The 19,232-nt window shown below is 41.7% G+C and overlaps 1 protein-coding gene across 3 annotated transcripts in view; it reads left to right on the top strand.

Annotated features, from left to right (window-relative positions):
• TMEM154 (transmembrane protein 154) overlaps positions 1–18,985 on the top strand; it is a 46,743-nt gene extending 27,758 nt beyond the window's left edge. Inside the window, exons 6-8 of one of the 3 annotated variants that reach the window (XM_078069313.1) lie at positions 608–665; positions 17,667–17,745; positions 17,930–18,985. In XM_078069313.1, the coding sequence (XP_077925439.1) occupies positions 608–665; positions 17,667–17,709 (101 nt within the window). In that variant the 3' untranslated portion in view covers positions 17,710–17,745; positions 17,930–18,985. Of the gene's footprint in view, positions 1–607; positions 666–9,928; positions 13,625–17,666; positions 17,746–17,929 lie in introns of those variants that run through there. The other 2 variants (XM_078069315.1, XM_078069314.1) reach the window with 2 other exon arrangements.
• The last annotated feature ends 247 nt before the right edge of the window (positions 18,986–19,232 follow it).

The raw sequence follows: 19,232 nt of genomic DNA, 5'->3' as shown, positions 1-19,232 counted from the left end.
CATTGTAATACAAAATCAGGATCCTATTACACTCACTAAACCAGAAACCTGGAAAAAGGCCTTTCTTTTTAACAACCATAGCAAACAGTTATTTTGACACATACGTGATGGAGCCGATGGATTTTGTTTTTCCTTAAAAATAAGTGGGGCATAATAGGAGGGAACTCTGACGACTTTAAGAAGGTTGGTTGTTCCTCACTTTATCTGCTGCTTTTTGATGGGGCATCCTGGCTGAAATCATTCTGCAGGCACATCAGGACTCCGGTAAAGCTATTTTATTCCAGTGTCTAATCTGCAACATGCAGATTCTAGCTTTTGGAGCAACAGTGTGGTTCTTCAGGGACTGAATAACCAAGCAGTGATGAATTGTGCTCTTTCCAACAGGGCCAGAGGCATGTTGAAGTCTTGTATCTGTGCTTCTGATGCTTTTTCCATTTCAAGAGCCTTGCCATCATTAATCTTTAAACCTCTGGAACTCCCTAGTGAGGCCATTTCTGCACAAGTAACCATACAGATCAGGGAAATGTGATGCTCAAATGTAAGAGTTTTGTGGATAGAAAATAGAATTTTGGTGACTAACAATGAGTTTGCTTTTTTTCTGTCCTAGCGGACTGTGAATGTTTACCTACTTTAAAGGAAGAAAAAGAATCAAACCACAACCCAAGGTACTTCTAGTTTCCGCTATTGATGAGAGGTGTGTGGGGGAGGAGAGGGGAGACCACGGTAGAGCCCTTTTGCTTATCGTCTCTGTGCCTGTAGATTTCATGTGACAATTTACATGGGTATATGTGTGTGTCATGTGGAGAAAAAAAAGTGTGAGTTATGGCAAAGAGGAAAATGTAAAGTAAATATCCTAGTGACTCCATCTTTAGAAGTAAATTAGTATTGGCATTTTTCTTGCACTTCTAAAGAGACACTGTTGTGTCGGCTTCCATTTTAGTCATAAAACTGTGATTATAACAAACTAGAGGTTTATTTAGCTTGGATGAAGAGATGCTTGGTAAGGAAAACAGATGGAAGTGGCCATCTTAAAGGGGATAACTGTAAATAAGAGTGAGCAAAATGAACATATTAAAAAAAACAAAAAAAAACAAAACCCCACCTGGATTGGATTGTTTGTTATAGGAGAGAAATTAAATGAGAATTTGATAAACATATTCCATCCTACCACTAGGTGGCTCTGCCTGATAGAAGATTTTGGCGTCTAGGGCTTGGCGTTATTCAGCACACCATAATCTTGTTTAAATGTTCTCTTTTGTGAGGAGGGAAATGACCAGGTTTGGGGTGTTTTTGATCAGAGAATTGTTTGGTCAGGACGCGAGAAGTGTCACAGGAGAAAGGATTGATGATGCAGCAGCTCGGGGACTTGTCCCACACGGCCGCACTGTGATTTGGGGGGCGCCAAGTTGTTGGTAGGGGTGACTCAGAGGAGATCGGGGAGCAGAGAACGTGACTGAGCCTGTGACTGAGACTTTACACTTCTGTGGGAATAAATAGAAGAAACTTTCAGAGCAGGATAAACACCACCTGTCTTCTCTCCCTCCATGTTAACCAAAGTTCCTGTGCCAGTCATCTTAAATGTTTCCAGAATGCAGTCACTTGTCACTGGGCAGTCCCTGAGGCTGGAGCATCACAGGGGAAGACTGATAGTCGATAGTGAGGCAGTCAGATGTTTGTCTTCTGAACCCTTATTCTGCACCTTTCCCTCAACCTCATCTGAGAGGTGGTCACCCCACATCTCACCCATCAGGCCCCCACAGTCTTACTGAGGCAATCCTCAGCTTTGACGTGGAAATTCACTTCGTATTGAAGATTTCAGTCATTATTATCTCTCCAGGTATCTGCATGTTAAAAATTCATCACTGGCTCAGAAAAGATTCTATACTATTTAAATGAGATGCCAGATATTAACAAGCAGACGAAAGAAAAGAAAATGTTAGGGGGAGTATCACAAAGGAAATTACAAAGGAGTATTCTCTCCACATTTTAATCTTACCTAAAATTGAGTCATTGTGTATGTTCAGTGTGGGGCTCACCCACATCACCACCGAAACCCTATAAATACCTTGTTAGTGTATCTCTGACCAGCACCCTCAACTGATACGAAACATCGTGGTTTTTATGTACCTGCCTCTTGATCTTTGAAATTATTGGCAACATAGAAGAAACTGAATGTTAGAGGATTGTATGGTTGTGAAAGCATCTTAGAAATCACATTTTCTGAAATATTGAAAGGTTAGTCTTTGTAATAAGCTCGAGCTCACTTCTGCCTGTAAGACAAAAAGGCTTAATGTATTTGGAGGGCTGCTTTATGCTAAACTATTGTTTTTAAGGTGCATGTCCACATTCCTGCATTGGTCCAGAACAATCTGGCTTCAATTCACAGGATGACAGTCTGGCTTCACCCCGTTCCCTCTCAGTGAAGCCGGCACCGGCTTATGGAACCAACAGTGGCAAGTCCCAAGGCTTTGGTACTATAGGTACTTTCTGATTACTCAGAGAGCAGTACAAGATTGTAAAGCAAATCTAGTTTTTAGTCACTAAAAACTCAGAAAGATACAAAGCACTTGGAACAAAGCCTGCCACAGAGTAAACTCTCAAGAAGTATTGGTATTATTATTATTTTTAAAGGTTTTATTTATTTATTTGTCAGAGAGAAAGAGAGAGAGAGAGAGAGCACGAGCAGGGGGAGCGGCAGGCAGAGATGGAAGTGGGCTCCCCGCTGAGCAGGAGCCTGGCATGGGACTGGATCCCAGGACCCCAAGATCATGACCTGAGCCAAAGGCAGACACTTAACCCACTGAGCCACCCAGACATCCCTGGTATTATTATTAGTGACTTAAAATTGATATACATAAGTTCACTGCCTCTTGGGCTAAGGAGCCCGTGTCCAAGGGCCCAGGCACATCCATATTAGTGGGTGGGGCATTAAAAAAAAAAGCTTTCTATTTTAGAGCAGTTTCAGGTGTACAGCAAAATGAGCAGAAATTACAGAGAGTTCCCATATACTCCCAACCCCCACACACGCACAGCCTCCTAGACTATTGGTGTCCCACACCAGAGGGGTACATTGGTTACAATCAGCTAACATACGTTGACACATCATTATCCCCAAAGTTCCCCATTGGCTTTTACGTCTGCGACTCATCCTTCCTCTACCATTCAAGTAGTGTGCAGGGGAACGCAATGCTTCAGAAAGTACATAACAGTCACTGGAGAGTGAGCTTAGTAGAAAACACACGTCTCGATCCTCTTGCTACATTAAGACTTCCAGAACCCATTTAAAGGGTTCAATCCTTCTTGATGCTAGAAAGACACCCTGACATGGAACCTCTGTTATATATAAAGTCCATGTGCTTCTGGAAAAAGGACTCAATCTGGTCACCACCCTACCCTTAATGCACCGCACCGGGTGTGAAGACTTTTCTCATTAGGGTCCATAGTCTCAGGTCTTTCAGGTCTTTTCCCGCATATCCCATTGGCCAGCCATTGTTCATTACTTTGCCTTGTCCTCATGGAATGGACATTTTCCTTTATGCTATGGAATCTAACATTTAGCACAGGACTTTCATAAGGGCCAGAGACATACAAAGCACTCTGGGAAGTTTATACTATGGTTTTCATGTTTTTAGAAAATCAATAAGGAAAGATAACAAAGGAATTGTGGAGGAGGGGGAGTTTGATGTTATTTCCTACCTTAGCATTTTCCCCCAATTCTTGTCTGCTACGGGTGAGGCATTGTGAGAGTAGTGGTGGAAGAGTAGTGTTGGTGGAATAGTGTCCAGGGGGTATGGCGGGGCAGTGGGAGCTGGGGAGAGGTCTGCCCTGGAGTTGAAGAGAATCTCATCAGTGGCATTGTTAAGCTTTGCCAGCACTTGGTGATAACAGAAAGCAGATCTGTTGAGTTGGTTTTATTATTGTTTAAATTCTCGGTAAAGAATGCATTCCCTTATTGTCTACCCCAACCCTTCCAGTACCTTCCTGAATGCTGCTAGATAGTTGTAACCACATGAAGGATAGAATCCCTTTCATCACAGTGCTTAAGGTCTAGCCAGCCTGTCCCTTCTTCCCGAGGCCTTTATAGTTGGACAATTTCCTGCAAGTGCGGTGTTTCTGTCTCTGCAAGCTTAGGTGAATAACAACAGAAAAGGAATCACAAATATTAGCCAAGGGTCCATCTTCTTTCCCTTTATGCCAATTGGCTGCAGTGATGAGTTTATATTGAGAAATAGCATTGGGGAAGACAAGGGGAAAAATCGATTTGGTTCCATCCAAATGGACTTAGAATTTTGAAAACACATTTATAACAAAAAATAATAAGACATTTATACAGCATTTTATACATACCAGAAGCCTAGTACTATCACCTAGGAAGTTAGCTAGTCGGGGTAAATAACAGCATACCTGTTCTGGTTTTGTAATAATTCTATTGTTTACTTTATGATTCATGTCTGAGCTCAATGACATAAAAATGGATCACTTCAATATTTCTCAGGAAAATCCAGGTTAGTTTAATAAAGAATTTTGTGAATTTCTTCCTGTTTCTGCTCTTCTCTGTCTTTTTTTCTTTTTTTTGAAAAGTATGATTGTTGATGTAGTTTTACAAAATATATTTACTGAACACCCAGTATGTGCCTGGCATGGTCTACATCATGCCAGTTCAACCAGTTAAAATGAAATAATCTGTATGAGTAAACCTGGAATCAGAGAGGTTAAGTGACTTGTCCAATTTACACAACAAGTTTATGATAAAACTCAATGTATCTTTTAAAACTATATTTTCATTTACTTTTATTAATTGGTTAAGATAAGAGATATTCCACAAATTAAAAGGCAAATTAGAGATTAAAAAATAGAAGGGACACTCAGCAGCAAGGAAGGCAGCCACCATGAGGCTAATACATGACAGTATCTGGTGGATGACGTATCCATCACCTCGTGTAGTCATTGACAAGACTGAACCATTAATTGTGAGAAAACAGCAGGTTCGGTGAACTGTTTTGGCCTTTCCACTCAAGTAAATCTCTGTGGCCACTTCTGGTTATTTTCTTTATGAGTTTCTTTCCTTTTTTCCTTTCTAGTCTCTCAAAAGTCCTTTAAAACGCAGCAAGTATTCAATAGGAAGTATGTTGAGTGGCAACTGGTTTCCCTCAAATCTGAGCTCTGTTTTATGAGGGATACAAAGTAACATATGAGGGGCACAAAGTAACCTCTTATAATCCTGCAGGATGATAACCTCAACATTGTTGAAATGCAGGTGTGTGTGTGCGCGTGCATGCGTGCGTGCGTGTGCATGTGGTGGTGAGGGAAGATGTATTAAATTTAATAAACCACGGCATTGCTTGAAGAGTGGCCCAGATTATGTCTGCCGTGGGCATGATCTATGTGTGTTGGATGAATTTTAGGCCCGGCTGTGATGTTAGCCAGATGTGTGACCTCTATAATTCCCCCGCGTGGGCCAGGCCCCTTTCGGGAAGGAGAAGGGAGGTTATACTGATGAAGAGAAAGGGAGCGTGATCGAATTGTTACGTGACTTTGTGCTATACTGAGCTCGGCGTTGCCCCAAGTTACGGAGCATCCTGACACGAGAAAGGTTTGATGCGGGTTTATTGCCATCTTCGGAGCTAGGAAACATTGGCCGTGGTCACACGGAGGGAGCGCTAGAAGATAAACTGGTCAGGAGACCAAACAAGGCTGATCTGCTCCCACCTGCGACCCGGGCGCAGTTAGGAAACGAGGTGTTCAGAGTGGCCTCTGTCCTCGTTTCGCTGCTGGTGTTCCAATTAAACACTTTCTTAAAAATCGTAAGATGATGCTTTGTCATCAGTTCAATTTGTTTTTACAGTTTGTAGGCCTGTCACTATAAAGGCTTTTGGGGAAGCTGTCCCACATGCTTAAAATATCTCTGTAACACTTGGAGAAAAATTGCTGGCTAATGCCACTGTCACCGGCCAGACGCCGGAGCCGCCAGAATTAACACGGAGGCAGGCACAGAGGTTTGAGGCAGGACCCCTGAGTTTATTTGTTGCAATCGTGGGGCAGTTTGCCAAGGTATTTTTCACTGGAAACTCTAGGATTTGCCAGCGTTAAACACGCCCGGGCTTCCTTGATCAGTTCGCAGAGATGACAGCAGGGAACACGTCTAACTAAATGAAGGGATGAGCGAGCGAGAGAGAATGCCTCCAGGCTCAGCTGGGGGCCAGATCCCGGGGCGCGGACTTCCTCCCAGGGAAAACAGGCATGTGGGAGTGCGACACTAGGCATGACCCAGTGCCCCACAGCTGCAGCAACTGGGGTCTGCTTTGGGGGCATCTTGTGTGGCAGGCCCCGTGCCCTGCTCACTGGTCCCAGCGCTGAGCTGAGCAGCGAGCACCGCCTGTGAGCTCCCGGGCTCTTTGGTGCCCGCAGGGAACAGTTCGGGTTGGTGGATGGTGGCACATGCTAAGCCTTCCAAAGGCTCGTAGGGTGTTCTCCACAGACCCCCTGTAAGTACTTTCTCCTCGGAAACGGAAAGTGTGCTTTTGGAAGATGGTTTCTGAAAGCCTTTGGATGTTTGAAGCTGTGTTGAAGCCTGTGTTGAACCGACAAACATTTGCTTGCATAGAATCTGCAAAATCAGAAGAACCTATGGTCATGGGTTTGTATGTCAGGCCGGTAGCGTGACTTATTCTTTTTTTTTTTTTAAAGATTTTATTTATTTATTTGACAGAAAGAGAGAGAGCACAAGGAAGGGGAGCGGCAGGGAGAGGGAGAGGGAGAAGCAGGCTTTCTGAGGAGCAGGGAGCCCGACGTGGGACTCGATCCCAGGACCCTGGGATCATGAACTGAGCCGAAGGCAGACACTTAACCGACTGAGCCACCCAGGCGCCCCTCACTTATTCTTTATAACAACCCTATAAAGTGCATGGCATTATTATGTATGTTTTGCAGGTGAGAGGAAGACAGAAAACTTAGGCCAAGAAAGGTGCCCTTGCCCAAGGTCACCCAGCAAGGAAGTGGCTGAGCCCTGATTCAAGCTCTGGCCATCTGACCCTGTGCTCTTACCTCCCATGTAGAAGAGCCTCTGGTAGCACATACTAGCATGTGCACGACCATAAACGCAACACGAGCCGCGAAAGACCGAGGCATAAACTTAACCAAAAAAATGCATGGCGTAATGTAAAAAGAAATTGTTCAGTTTTATGGAGGGACATAAAAGATTCTTAAAAATAGACAGAGACATACTGTACTCCTGAAAGACTCCACATTGTAATGATTAAAATTTAGAGCTGTCTCATGCTTTAGATTAAAATAGACTCCAAATAAGTTTAAATGTTGAAAAACAAAAAAAAGTCCAGAAAAAATATAGGTAAATATTATTATAACTTTAAGGTGGGGATGGGTCGAAAGCATGCCACACAAGTTAAAAACCATATCAGAAAAGCACAGATGTATGGGTGCCAGGGTGGCTCTGTCAGTTAAGCATCCAACTCTTGATTTTGGCTCAGGTCTTGATCTCATGGTTGTGGGATGGAGCCCCACGCGGGGCTCCACGCTCAGCAGGGAGTCTGCTAGAGAGTCTCTCTCTCCCTTTCCATCTGCCCCTCCCCCCCCACTCGCACACACTCTCACTCTCTAAAATAAATAAACAAATCTTTTTAAAAAAAGCATAGATTTGAGCTACATTAAAAACTCAAAATTTCTGTACTTCAAAAAACACAATAAATAGAATCAGAAGGAAGAGGAAAACTGGGGAAAAGTATTTGCAAAATATATATATAATGAACAAAAATTATCATTCTTAATACATGAACCAATAAAAAGATAATAGTCCCATTTTAAATATGAGTAAAAATTATCAATAAGGAATTTAGCAAAAGAAGAAGTCAAAATTACCAATAGAGGTTTAAAAAAATGTTTACTTTTCTTAGAAATCATTACAAAGTAAAGGTAAATATGATACTATTTTCACCTATTGAATCAATAAAAAACGAGAATAATACTATCCAGTGTTGGAAAGGATGTGGGGAAAGGAAATCTCCCTAAAGAAAGTGTGGGGAGGAAGGTAAACTGTGCAAAATGTCTAGGGAAGGGGGTAATTTGACAATGGGCTGTTCAAGCTTTAAAATGGCATACATTCTAACCTGGCAATTCCTCTTCTAGGTATGTTTAGGCAAAGGTAACAATTGGAAATGTGCGAAGATTTTTTTATACTAAATAAAAACTAAAAATCAGAAATAGTCTACATGTTTAACCATAAGGATATAGTTTAAAAAAAATGGTTTTTGGTCTGGTGACACAATGGAAGTCTCTGTAGCCACTAAAAAGATATGGTATATTTATTAGCAAGGAATGATGTCTGTATGTGAATGAAGGTGAGAAAAGCAGATTACAGCATGAAATGCATAATATGATCCCATTTTTGTACAAAGAAAAAATGTATATCATCATCAAAAGAAGGAAGTTTGGAAGAGTACATACCAAGATGTTAACTGTGGTAAGATTGTTAGTATTTTTGTTTTGCTTATTTGTATTTATTTTTTCAACAAAGACTATGGATTGGTTTTATGATACTTTAAAAAATCACTTCTATTAGGACAGCTGGTTGCAGATCAGTGCTGTAGACAAAAGAGGGCTTGAGCCCATAGCTATCCAGCTTTGTGTTATATTCTGCTTAGGGTGGCTGAAATCTCAAGGTAAGGCCGCAGAAGGAAAGAGACTTATGTGCTATAGAGATGAACTCCTAGATCTTAGAAATAATATCCTGCTACCACCCAATTTCCAGGAAATGGAAACTCCTTGCCTAGTTTAAGAGTAGTTCAGGGTCACTGAAGTGAAGGGGTGGTTACATCTGCTCTTCGGCTGAAAAATGTCTTAATTTTCCTTCCATCAGCTTTCCATTTCAAATAAATTTTGCCACGGAAGTTGTCTTTTATTCACAACTGTCCGCCTCCTTTTTTCCCATCGATTGCCCGTCCTTAATCACAGCTTCTTTCCTCCGTCTTCACAACACAAACACAAACACATAACCGGACACACAATGTCTCCCCTCTCCTTCCATGGATAGATCTATTTCTCTATCAGATTGCTTCAGTCTTTTTGGAAACACATGCTGTTTCCCTGAGCAGGAGAGCTCTGAAATAGGAGTCAGAAGAATCTAGTCGGTGGCAGACTATCCACGCCTGTGAGCGAAGGAGATACGAGGTTCTGTTGGTTATTATCATTCAGGCCCTTTCTTGGAGACAAAGGTCACTTCGAGTAGGGATGTTCTGGAACTTGAGCGATGGGGCACAAAACTGAAAGAAGAAGCGGGAGGAGAGGTAGAGTGGCCTGCTTCCCAGGAGCTGGGGGTGGAGGCACAGCCTCGCTGGGGAAAAGCTGCAGAGCCAGATATGTGGCCAAGATTGGCAAGTTAGGAACAAAAGCACAAGTTAGCCAGCCAGCGCAGTCATGTCCCAATCCCATGCCCATGATCTATGTCTCCTCACACCCCGAGGTGCCTAATGATTGGATTCTAAATGACAGCGAGAAGGCGCCTCCAGATCCTTTGTGGATATGAGCAAATTGGGCTTTTGAAAACACGCCAGGACCACAAACTCCTGAGAAAAAAACAACACATGGAAATTTTTGTAAAAAAAGCAATTTGGCATCGATTCATAGAGAATGGGATTAGATTTAATTAAAGAGGGGAACCCCCAACTCCATCTGGTTCTCTCCACATCAGCACTAGGGAGGGATATTAGAGCAAGAGCTAGGGATTATTTCTTGGCTTTCATGGATTTCCTCCTCAGGGATCAAATATAAATTCCAAACCAACCTTTGTTTCAGAAATCGTAAGCTGGACACTCTGGGCTTCCTGACTGTTTATGTTTTCTTGAGTCACCTCCATAGTGGAGTGACCAGCTCTCGGTAGCTTCTTGGAAATACACGATTGTTCTGTTTTTTACAGTGACAATGAATCCTGAAGCTGAATGGTGCTAATGTTTTCCAAGAGAAGCGGCCCCGGAGGGAGCCCGCTGAGCCTGCCAACAGAGGATGAAGAGGATGCGAATTTAATTAATTTCAAATCAACATAGACACAAGAACCTTTTGCTGTTTCTTCCAACGCCCACTCTTCCTAATGATGGCATCACCTGTCCTTGGAAGAATGCACGATTGAGAAGCACTAGGAAGAGGCTTGGCTGCCATCCAGGGTGGCCTCTGAGGAAAGGAGGAGCCACGTGGTTTTCACCTCTCATCAGGGCCACTTCCCTCCTCTGGGCCAACCTTTATGCTGCCTGTGTTCGTTCTGGCCAGCTCTCCAGGTCTTTGTTATCTTTCTGCTTCATTCCTTGGAGTTTAAATCAGGAAGCTGTTTCATATATGGCTTCCTTCGGGGCCACCTTATTACCTAATTAGCTCTGGATAATTTCCTCTGATTAGTCAAGTCCTCTGATAGGTCATCTGCATTCGGCAGGAACTTTCCTCCAGGCGAGTTACATCATGGAAAAGACAGAAAACAAAGCGAGTGTTTCACCGTACACGTCATCCCAGGGGCTTGGTAAGCTCATCTACCTGCCCAGAAGGTATACTGAGAGAGTCCACCGGCCCAAGGAGATGCTGTTTGGTGCCTTGCGGACTCTGAGTTGGCCAGACCCCTTGGGACCTTCTCGGAGGAACAGGAATCTTCGATGAGAGAGCAAAGTGATTTCCTTCTCAGCTAAAATCACCTGCTTGTTCACATTTCCCAAAGCTCATTCTTGCTCTCACCACACCTCCCTTACCCATGGTATGTGAATAGGACATGTGCACAGGGGGATCGGCTGTCAACCTGCTATGTTTCTGAGATCTTTACGGTCATTTGAAACAAACAGAATAGGAATAGGAAATACCTGCGTGTGTGGCAGATTTCACTCAGTGCACTTTCCTGTCAGGCTGGAACAAGCCTCACGTCCTTCTCAACGCAGCTCTCCAGGAGGCCACTATCAGTCCATCAGAGAGGACATTCTCTGCCGTATTTGGTGACACCCTTTACAAGAAGCAATGGTGCAGAGTGCAGAAGGGCCTGCTTATCATTCCCATTCACGTAAAATCAATCCTCATTTCATCCTGAATTTTCTACTCCCGACCTTTAAAGCAATCTAGTACATTGGGAGTCCTCAGGTCTTCTACAACGGCTGATATTTTATTCCAGGAAAGAAGTAAATAATGAAAACTTTATTTATTTTCCTCTCTACATATAAACTGAGGGGAGATGAGGTTCACCAAACATTTGCTGCTGAATTTGGGGTCTTGAAAGGCTGCCTTAATGTGTAACAAAAACTGCCCTTCTCCTCCCTTTTGGATCCTTCTGGCATACTCGCCTTCTGAACTGTGCCCACAGTTTTAAAGGCGGAGTTCCAAAGCCAGGGAGATCTTTCCACACAATGAAAGAAAACTATCTGGTTGTGTTTAACCACTGCCATTCTGCTATCCTGAGACTTCATAGAGCTTTGCTAAAAGAGTGTTCATGGTATATAATTTCAACAGATTTGTCTGTCATAGTCTCCTTAGCACATCCTAATATGACATTTTTGTTTTCACTTCTGTTCTGCACATTCATATTCCACTTGTGGTCCACAATGACTCCCAGATATTTATGCCAAAATTGCCATTTTCTGAATCATCTTTTCTGCCTGTTTTGTTACTTTGTTTCTTCTCAACATTTTGACTCTCAGAAGAGTCTCAGATTGCTTCTTTCTCTCTCCAGGTATCCAAGATTTTTGGTGAACACTGAGGCTTGTAAATTTTATCCAAGACTATCAAATAATGTGACTTTAGAAGTTTAGAGACCTAGAAGGGGTCTTGGAATCTTATTTTGTTGAAACAATATTTTATGATACGATAAAAATATTCTCATTCGGTATTTAAAATCATGTCAAATTCCAGAAGAAGCAAGTTTCAGCAGCATGTCATTCAATTTATGTCTGAAAAATGTACTAACCTCTATAACTGCACAGTATAGAAAGCATTTTTTTAAAGGTAGTTTTTTCTGGCAAGATATATGAACCAAAGCAGTGAAGGGTCAATCCTAGCACCCTATATCTTGTATTACTGTTCAATCAATAGGTATCATATATTTATGATAATTTTAAGACTTGCTTTTAAACTCAAAGTTAATTTTATGTTTCAGATTATTGTTTGTAAACATCTAACTAATTTTCTCTTAATTGGGTAGCCAATCAGAACAAAATCTGACTTCGGAATATTTTAAAGATATGTAAGTGTCACTGCATTTTTTGTACATTTTAAGCAAACCAGGTTAACAATATTGTCGAGTCAAACTTCTCAGGAAACTTGTTTTAATAAATATGTAAGAATATCAACCTGTTACTCTTAACTCAGTAATGTGACTCCTCCTTCCGGGGAGCTCACTGGTATCCAAACACAGGAATACAGACAGCGTGGATCAAACTTCATATCCATGGTGGAGGGTGGGGGGAGGCAAATGCCTCTAACAATGTAAATGGATGCTTTAAAAATACTTTTGTCTATTTTTAAATTTTGGTTGTTTAATATATCAATTCGCACCATCTCTGGAAGGAGGCCCCTATCATGAGTAAACAGAAAATATAGACTTTGGTTTCAATTTCTGTCAGAATTCATACGAGTTCTGAATGTACTGGAGTGATAAGACACAGTTACATATTAGGAAGACACTGCTGAAATTCCCATTGTGGGGAAAACATTGAAACTTTATGCTAAATTTACCCATGCTATGTTTTTACACTCAGAAGATACTCAGACTGAATCCTGGGGTTCCACTTAATAGGTACAACAGGAAGGCCAGAGTAGCTTCACTCATAGATTACATTTCTTCAATCTTAAAGTAACCAGGAGAGTCACTATGTAATAGTGTGGACTGGAATTAGTCAAAGTGGTTATTAATTATTATAATCCAAACAATGAATTGCCTAAATTTGTTTGTTTGTCTGAGCAGCTCTTTGATATTACCTTGGAACTCTCCCATCTGATACCAAAATTTTATTTTCCTCTTAGTCCTTTTGGGGGTGGCTATTTGTAGATATGCAGTGGGTTTTTTTGGTTTCTTTTGGGTTTTGCCCTGTTACCTTTTCTAAAAAACATGTCATATTCACAGAATAGTGACCCATACAGTTATATAAAATAAAACTTTTTAAAATCGATTCTATAGATACTCTAAGCTCTTTTTGAAATATTTTAAGAAGTTAAATTTCTAAACCAAAGTACATCCAGAAACATGAAGACTTTAATTTCAGTGCTGTACAAGTTTAGAAATACAACACTGAACTGTTTAAGACAACCAAAGGTGAATGGATTCTCTTCAATTGGACTTCAGGTGTGGAGGGCTCAGGTAATCATGTTCCTCACTTCCCATCACAGTATCATCTCTGGCCTTTGGTACTTTATAAATAAGTAATTGGACCTTTTACAAAAAGCATATTCTTCACATTTTTCACTTCTTTGGTCTGCATGGCAAGAATTAAATGAATGATACATAGAAACTACAAATAGTAAGCAACATTTTTTTCAGTGTAAATATCAGTGGTGAGTCATCACCATATTACTCTGACTTAGGTGAAACCCCTGAAATTGTAAATAACATCAAGAACTTAGGGAAACTCAAAAAAAAAAAAAAAAAAAAGAACTTAGGGAAACTCTTCGTGTTTAATAAATGTCAGCTTTCAGAAAGAGCGGATAATGTGGTTTGCCAACAAGTTAAAAAATAATCTGGTAGGTCGTTAGTAATTTAGCATGTATGCATCTTGTTTTTAAAGTTAAGTGAAAATAATGTAAAAAACTACTTCATTAGATGCTCTCATTTTTCAAGCAGTATAAAGTGTTTCCTCAGAAGGTCAGTAAGATCATCAGATGTTGTAGAAATTCTACCTTCCAATGTAGAAATTCTACCTTGGAAGCCTCATGTGAGAAAGGGCCCCATCGCTACTGATTAAGAATTGATTTGCAGAACTACTCAAATTGTTTTTTTTTGTTTTTCTTTTTGTTCGTTTTCAGAGAGGAAGGGGAGAGGGGAGGGGCGGAGGGAGAGGGAGAGAGAGAATCCCAAGCAGGCTCCACGCCCAGCAGGGAGCCCAGCATGGGGTTTGACCTCACAACCCTGAGATCACGACGTGAGCTGAAATCAAAAGTTGGTGGCTCAACCAACTGAGCCATCCAGGCGCCCCACAACTACTAAAGTTTTAAGACTGATTAAAGGTTTTAGGGTTTTTTCTCTTGCCTTGTATGCTGAGAATCATATATATAATAATATTTTTCCTTTACAGCTTATGGCTTTAGAAATATCAGATATACATGTGTATATGTATAAATTGCTCTATTCTCAGCTGCATGATTTTTTATTAAAAAAAATGAGTGAGTCCATACCAGTTTGTATGCTATATTGTTCAATCAGCAGTGATCGACTTAAAAGCATTTCTAAATTTAATTGAAAAATAAAGCACTGTAAGATAGGAGTAAAGAATATCTTTGACTTTAGTTTCTATGTAATTAATGTATATTAACATTTAAAATAAATGTTTATTTGAAGGTAAGGTATTTGTTTACTAAAAATGTTGTTGTAAAGGGGTGAATTAAACATCTTTTAAAGGAAAATTCTTTTAATTTAACTTCTGTGACTATGAAAAAGAAGGATTGTTACCTTTGATAATTATGCTCTTTTGATCCATATACCTTTTTAAATAAATGAAGCAATGCCAATTTTAAAAGTTCTTATAGGATTGAAACTGCTTTATACAAAATTATCTACCCTAAAAATTAATTGGATTTTCTACATCTCTAAAAGATATTATAACACATTCTTGTCTTTTTTTTCTTTGCAAAATATTTTCACATTGAGAAATGAAATTTTAATTGTCTATGGAATGTAATTTTTAAAAGTATTTTTAGTAAAAATAGAAAAATCTCAGAGCTGAAGCCTTCTCTTTGTCCTGATTACTCACTTTTCTTTGTGCCTTTAATTCTAATTTCATTTTCTACACATTGACATTATAAAAGTTAGAGCAAGGCTGACAGGCAGGTTCACCACATACAGATCATATGAAGACATCTTTGAATAAGAATGCGTTCTTGCAGGTCACAAAAACTAGTCAGCACATTGACAAACAATGAGCAGAAAGATCCCCCCTCCAGGCCCCAGTTAAAGTAAAACCTGGTCACTTATGGCAGTGTTATACTCCTAGAGTCTGTGGCAGGGGTATTTCCTTCCTATTTCAACCAGAATGACTAAGGGACTGAAGTGATGGGACAGATCAGCCTCGAGACAGCTTGAACCCAAAAAGCAGGCAGTCTCACAGCATTAGGGAAATGAGACTAAGAGAGAACAATAATACTAACTGTAACTAGCATCTATTGTGTGTATCAGTTAGGAATTAAGTTCAGCTTCTAATAGTAGACACACAAAACACAATTGTTTTAAGCAAGAGCTTTTCTTCTCATGCATGAAAGAGTACAGAGGTAAGCTGGTGTGGTAACTCCACGGTCACCTGGGACCTGGGTCCTTCTGACCCTCCCCCCTCCAAGGGGCAGAGCTCCCGTCCTCCAGGTGGCCATAGGAAGCAAATGCTCCAGCATCACGTTCGCAAGGAGGAGAGAAAGGGAACCAGAGCAGGGGGGAGCCACTTGAAAGAACTTTCCTGCCAGCGCATTGAAACAACTAGGCCTACATCTCATTAGCCAGCCTATCTGCCAGGCAGCAGGGAACAGTGGTCTCCGGGGTTGGCACATTAGCCCATCCAACAATAAGGTTCTGCTTGCCAAAGCACTGAGAGAATATTGGGTATCCGAAGAGGTAGCAATCCGGGCCATAGGGGTTAAGCACTTATGATGTATCATCTCATTTTAATCCTCACCATATACTTTTAAGATGGGGTTAGAGAACTCATGAACTTGTCCCATGTCTTCCCAACTCCAGAGCACGTGCTTTAAACTACTATACTGAACCGCCTGCCCAGTAATAAACAGTAGGAGAATGTTTAAGAGGGAGTCAGTCATTGTCAAGGAGGCCCATTGGTGGGCATGATCAGACGTAACAGAAGCTGCGGGCTGGTGGGGAAGGAAGGACCGCACCCAGTGCCAGGGGGAATGGTATATCATGCTGAGAAAAAGAAGCCAGGGCTTAGAATAGGGGGGATAAGGGAAAAAACCTAGTTTTTGGACCTAGGTACTGGTAAGGATTTGCTCACTGAGTGAAAAAATAAAATCCCACTTACTGGAGCTGAAGTCAACAGGATAGTGGTTGTCCTCTTTAAGGTTGCAATAGAGAGGTATGCCCAGGTACTCTCAAATACAGGTGGTTAGTGCGAGCTTGTGAGAATGTAGAGTTGCTTGAAAGATCACCTCTTCAACAGCCATAATCATTGTGGCTTTCAGAACAGCCAAACCTGGCAGGTACATAGCACTTGTGTGGAAGAGGAAAAGCAGCATTGTTTGAGGTTCTCCCTGAGCTCAAGAGTCCCACCTCTGGAAGCATTCATACTTCGCAAGAGAGAAAAATCTGATTGAATTGGCATTTGGTCCATGTATTGCTGCCTAACTACTTAAAACTTAGTAGCTGAAACCAAAACCAAAACCAAACCAAAACAAAACAAAAAGAAAACCAAAAAACTTAGTAGCTTAAACCAGCAACAGTCATTTGTTTTGCCCATGAGTCTGCAATTTGGGTGGGACTCATTGGGAATAGCTCATCCCTGTTCCACATGGCATCAGCTGGGTGACTGAATTGGGGCTAGGGGATCCACCTTCACATGGCTCACCCCCATGGCTGGCAAGCTGGTACCAGTTGTTTGATTGGAACCCAGCCAGGTCTGTGGGCCAGGGGCCTTGGTTCCTACTACATAGTCCTCTCCATAGCTGTCACACAGTATGGCAGCTGGGTTTCAAGAGCAAATATCCCAAGAGAACGAAGTGGAAGGACACGGCATTTTTATAAGCTAGACTCAGAAGTCACATATCATCACTTCTGCCATCCTCTGTCATTTGAAGCCGTCAGAAAGTTCAAGGGGGAGAGGACATAAACGCTACCATCAGTGTCAAGAGCAAGTGGGATAAAAGATATGTTACAGGCATTTTGGAAAACATCATCTGCCAAAATTGGTGTGGCCCCATGTTATCCAGAGGAAATACAATAGGCAAGCTCACATCAAGTGTCCTCAGGAATACTTGACCTCCCTTGAGTCCAGTGCCTGTATGGCTGTCTTTGGCTTAGACATACATCCCTGGTCGTAATTTTTGGTAGGTTTCACCACCTCCATGAGGCCTGAGACACAGCATAGAACAAGCTGTGGGGGGAGCAGACACATAGAAGCCTATGCCTATTCTCAGTACATAAGGTTATAATGGGAACAGATTCGATTGTGAGCACCTTGAGCATGGGGATTAAAAACCATTAGGCATCTCTGTGTCCTGAACAGAGCTTGGCACTAGGAAATGCTCAATTATCATGGGAAAACCAATCACCTACTAAGAGTCACTGTACTGCCCTTACTCAGTATCAGGTCAGTCTTTATCATCAGTGACAACAGGACCCAAATAGAGAATAGCTTATTGTCCATTATCATTTTCTTCCCAAGTTTCCAGTTCCATTGTTTCCCTCACCTTGCAGCTAATAGTTTCTGATGCCGTTTTTAATCTTTATTTGAAATTGTGCTATTGTGTGTGCTTTTTGTTTTTAGCTGTCTTAAATCCAATCTGGAAGGTGGCAGAGAACGATCATAATTGAACTAGCAAGCAAATGGAGGTGGAGGAGAAAAGGTGGGGATTTGGAGGGGAAGGGTTTGGAGGGGAAGGAGCACGAGGGGGGAGCCCAGCAGATCACTGAAATCCTCTCAGCAGCTCTTTCTGCTCAGCTCTGGGCTCCCCTTCTTTGCTCTCTAGACTGTGCATGGGGAAAGGAAATGCAAGTTTTATTAATAAAAAGAGTCAATGATTTTTTTAGGTGATGATACAAGCAAGATACGAACTGTTTCTTCCCTGGATGGGAAGACAGATGAACAAAATAAGAGGTGCTGTAAAATCTTCTTGAAAGTCCTCCAGCCAGCACTAAATATAGATGAAGCCAACCAAGCCAGCTAATGGGGCAAGATGGTAAACTATGGGACCCATTTATTTCTCACCTCCATGAATCTGTACGGAAATTCCTCCATCTTGTTACATGTGGTGACTGATGACTTTTCATCTCATGTGAATTTGCCTTTCTGTCTGTAACCCACCCCTGTTCCTTTCAAGATGAACCTCCATCCTTCCTCTCTGCTTATAATGCCCAACACTCTATCTTCAGGGACCGGGGATAGATATATCTGGGGAAGCAGCCAAATGAATTAATGTCAGGATCTGTGTTCTGAGTGGGACTAGAGCATGAGCAAGGGGAACACAGTGGTCTGGGGAAGGAGGTGGGGAGTATGTGAGGAAAAACTCTTAGGGAGTTCTTTGGTTCAACAGATGAAACCAAGATAAGTTGTGAAGACCAAAGGGGCAGGATAGGAATCAAAATCTGGAACACAAATCTGAGGCAGGAGTTAGACAGAAGCAGACTAGAAAGTGTTGGGAGTGAGGAGACCGAGGAAGGTTCTGGGTGATTTCCACAATGGAGCTGAGCTGTGCAGAGTCTGCTTTCATTGGCCACTGGAAGCACAGGGAATGGCAGTCAACCTGGCTTCATGGTGGAAGGGCAGAAAGGACACACAATAATACCTTCTCTATGGCAGAGTTGCATCTCCTCCCTGTTAAGTTGAGAAACTCAGTTCTAGAGAGACAGCATGAATATTAAACCCTGGGCTAGGATTCATGCTCCCACAGCATTGGGACATACCCTGACTCCTATCAGATTTGTGGGAGCTAACTGGATTGTCTGAGAAGGGGCAGACCACCTACATCTCTCGTCAGATCCAGAGCAGGCCACACAAGGTGTGGACAGGGCAAGGCCCAACACTTTCTTCTAAATAAATGTTACAAATTTATCCTAAATAAATACACTTCTAATTTTCTGCCCTCACGTGTAATGTTGGTGTGTTTGTTTAAACAAGACTCTTGATTCCATGAGAAAATTTCCAACTCAAAATACCTCAGACCAAAAGAGACTTCCGGGCTCAGGTAACCAAACCGGGCAGAGGCAGGAAGTTGCTGCTCTCAGAGACAAGCAGAAGTAGGTTCAGCTACAGCAAGGGGCGGCCAGAGCAGGGACTCAAACACAATAAGGATTCTTCAGTGTTTTTTTTCTTTCCTTCACTGTCTGAAACAAC

Source organism: Halichoerus grypus, chromosome 3, assembly GCF_964656455.1.
Source record: "Halichoerus grypus chromosome 3, mHalGry1.hap1.1, whole genome shotgun sequence".
Taxonomy (NCBI): Eukaryota; Metazoa; Chordata; class Mammalia; order Carnivora; family Phocidae; genus Halichoerus; species Halichoerus grypus.
The sequence above is the reverse complement of the archived record's forward strand: the minus strand, read 5'-3'. Positions and strand labels throughout refer to the sequence as shown.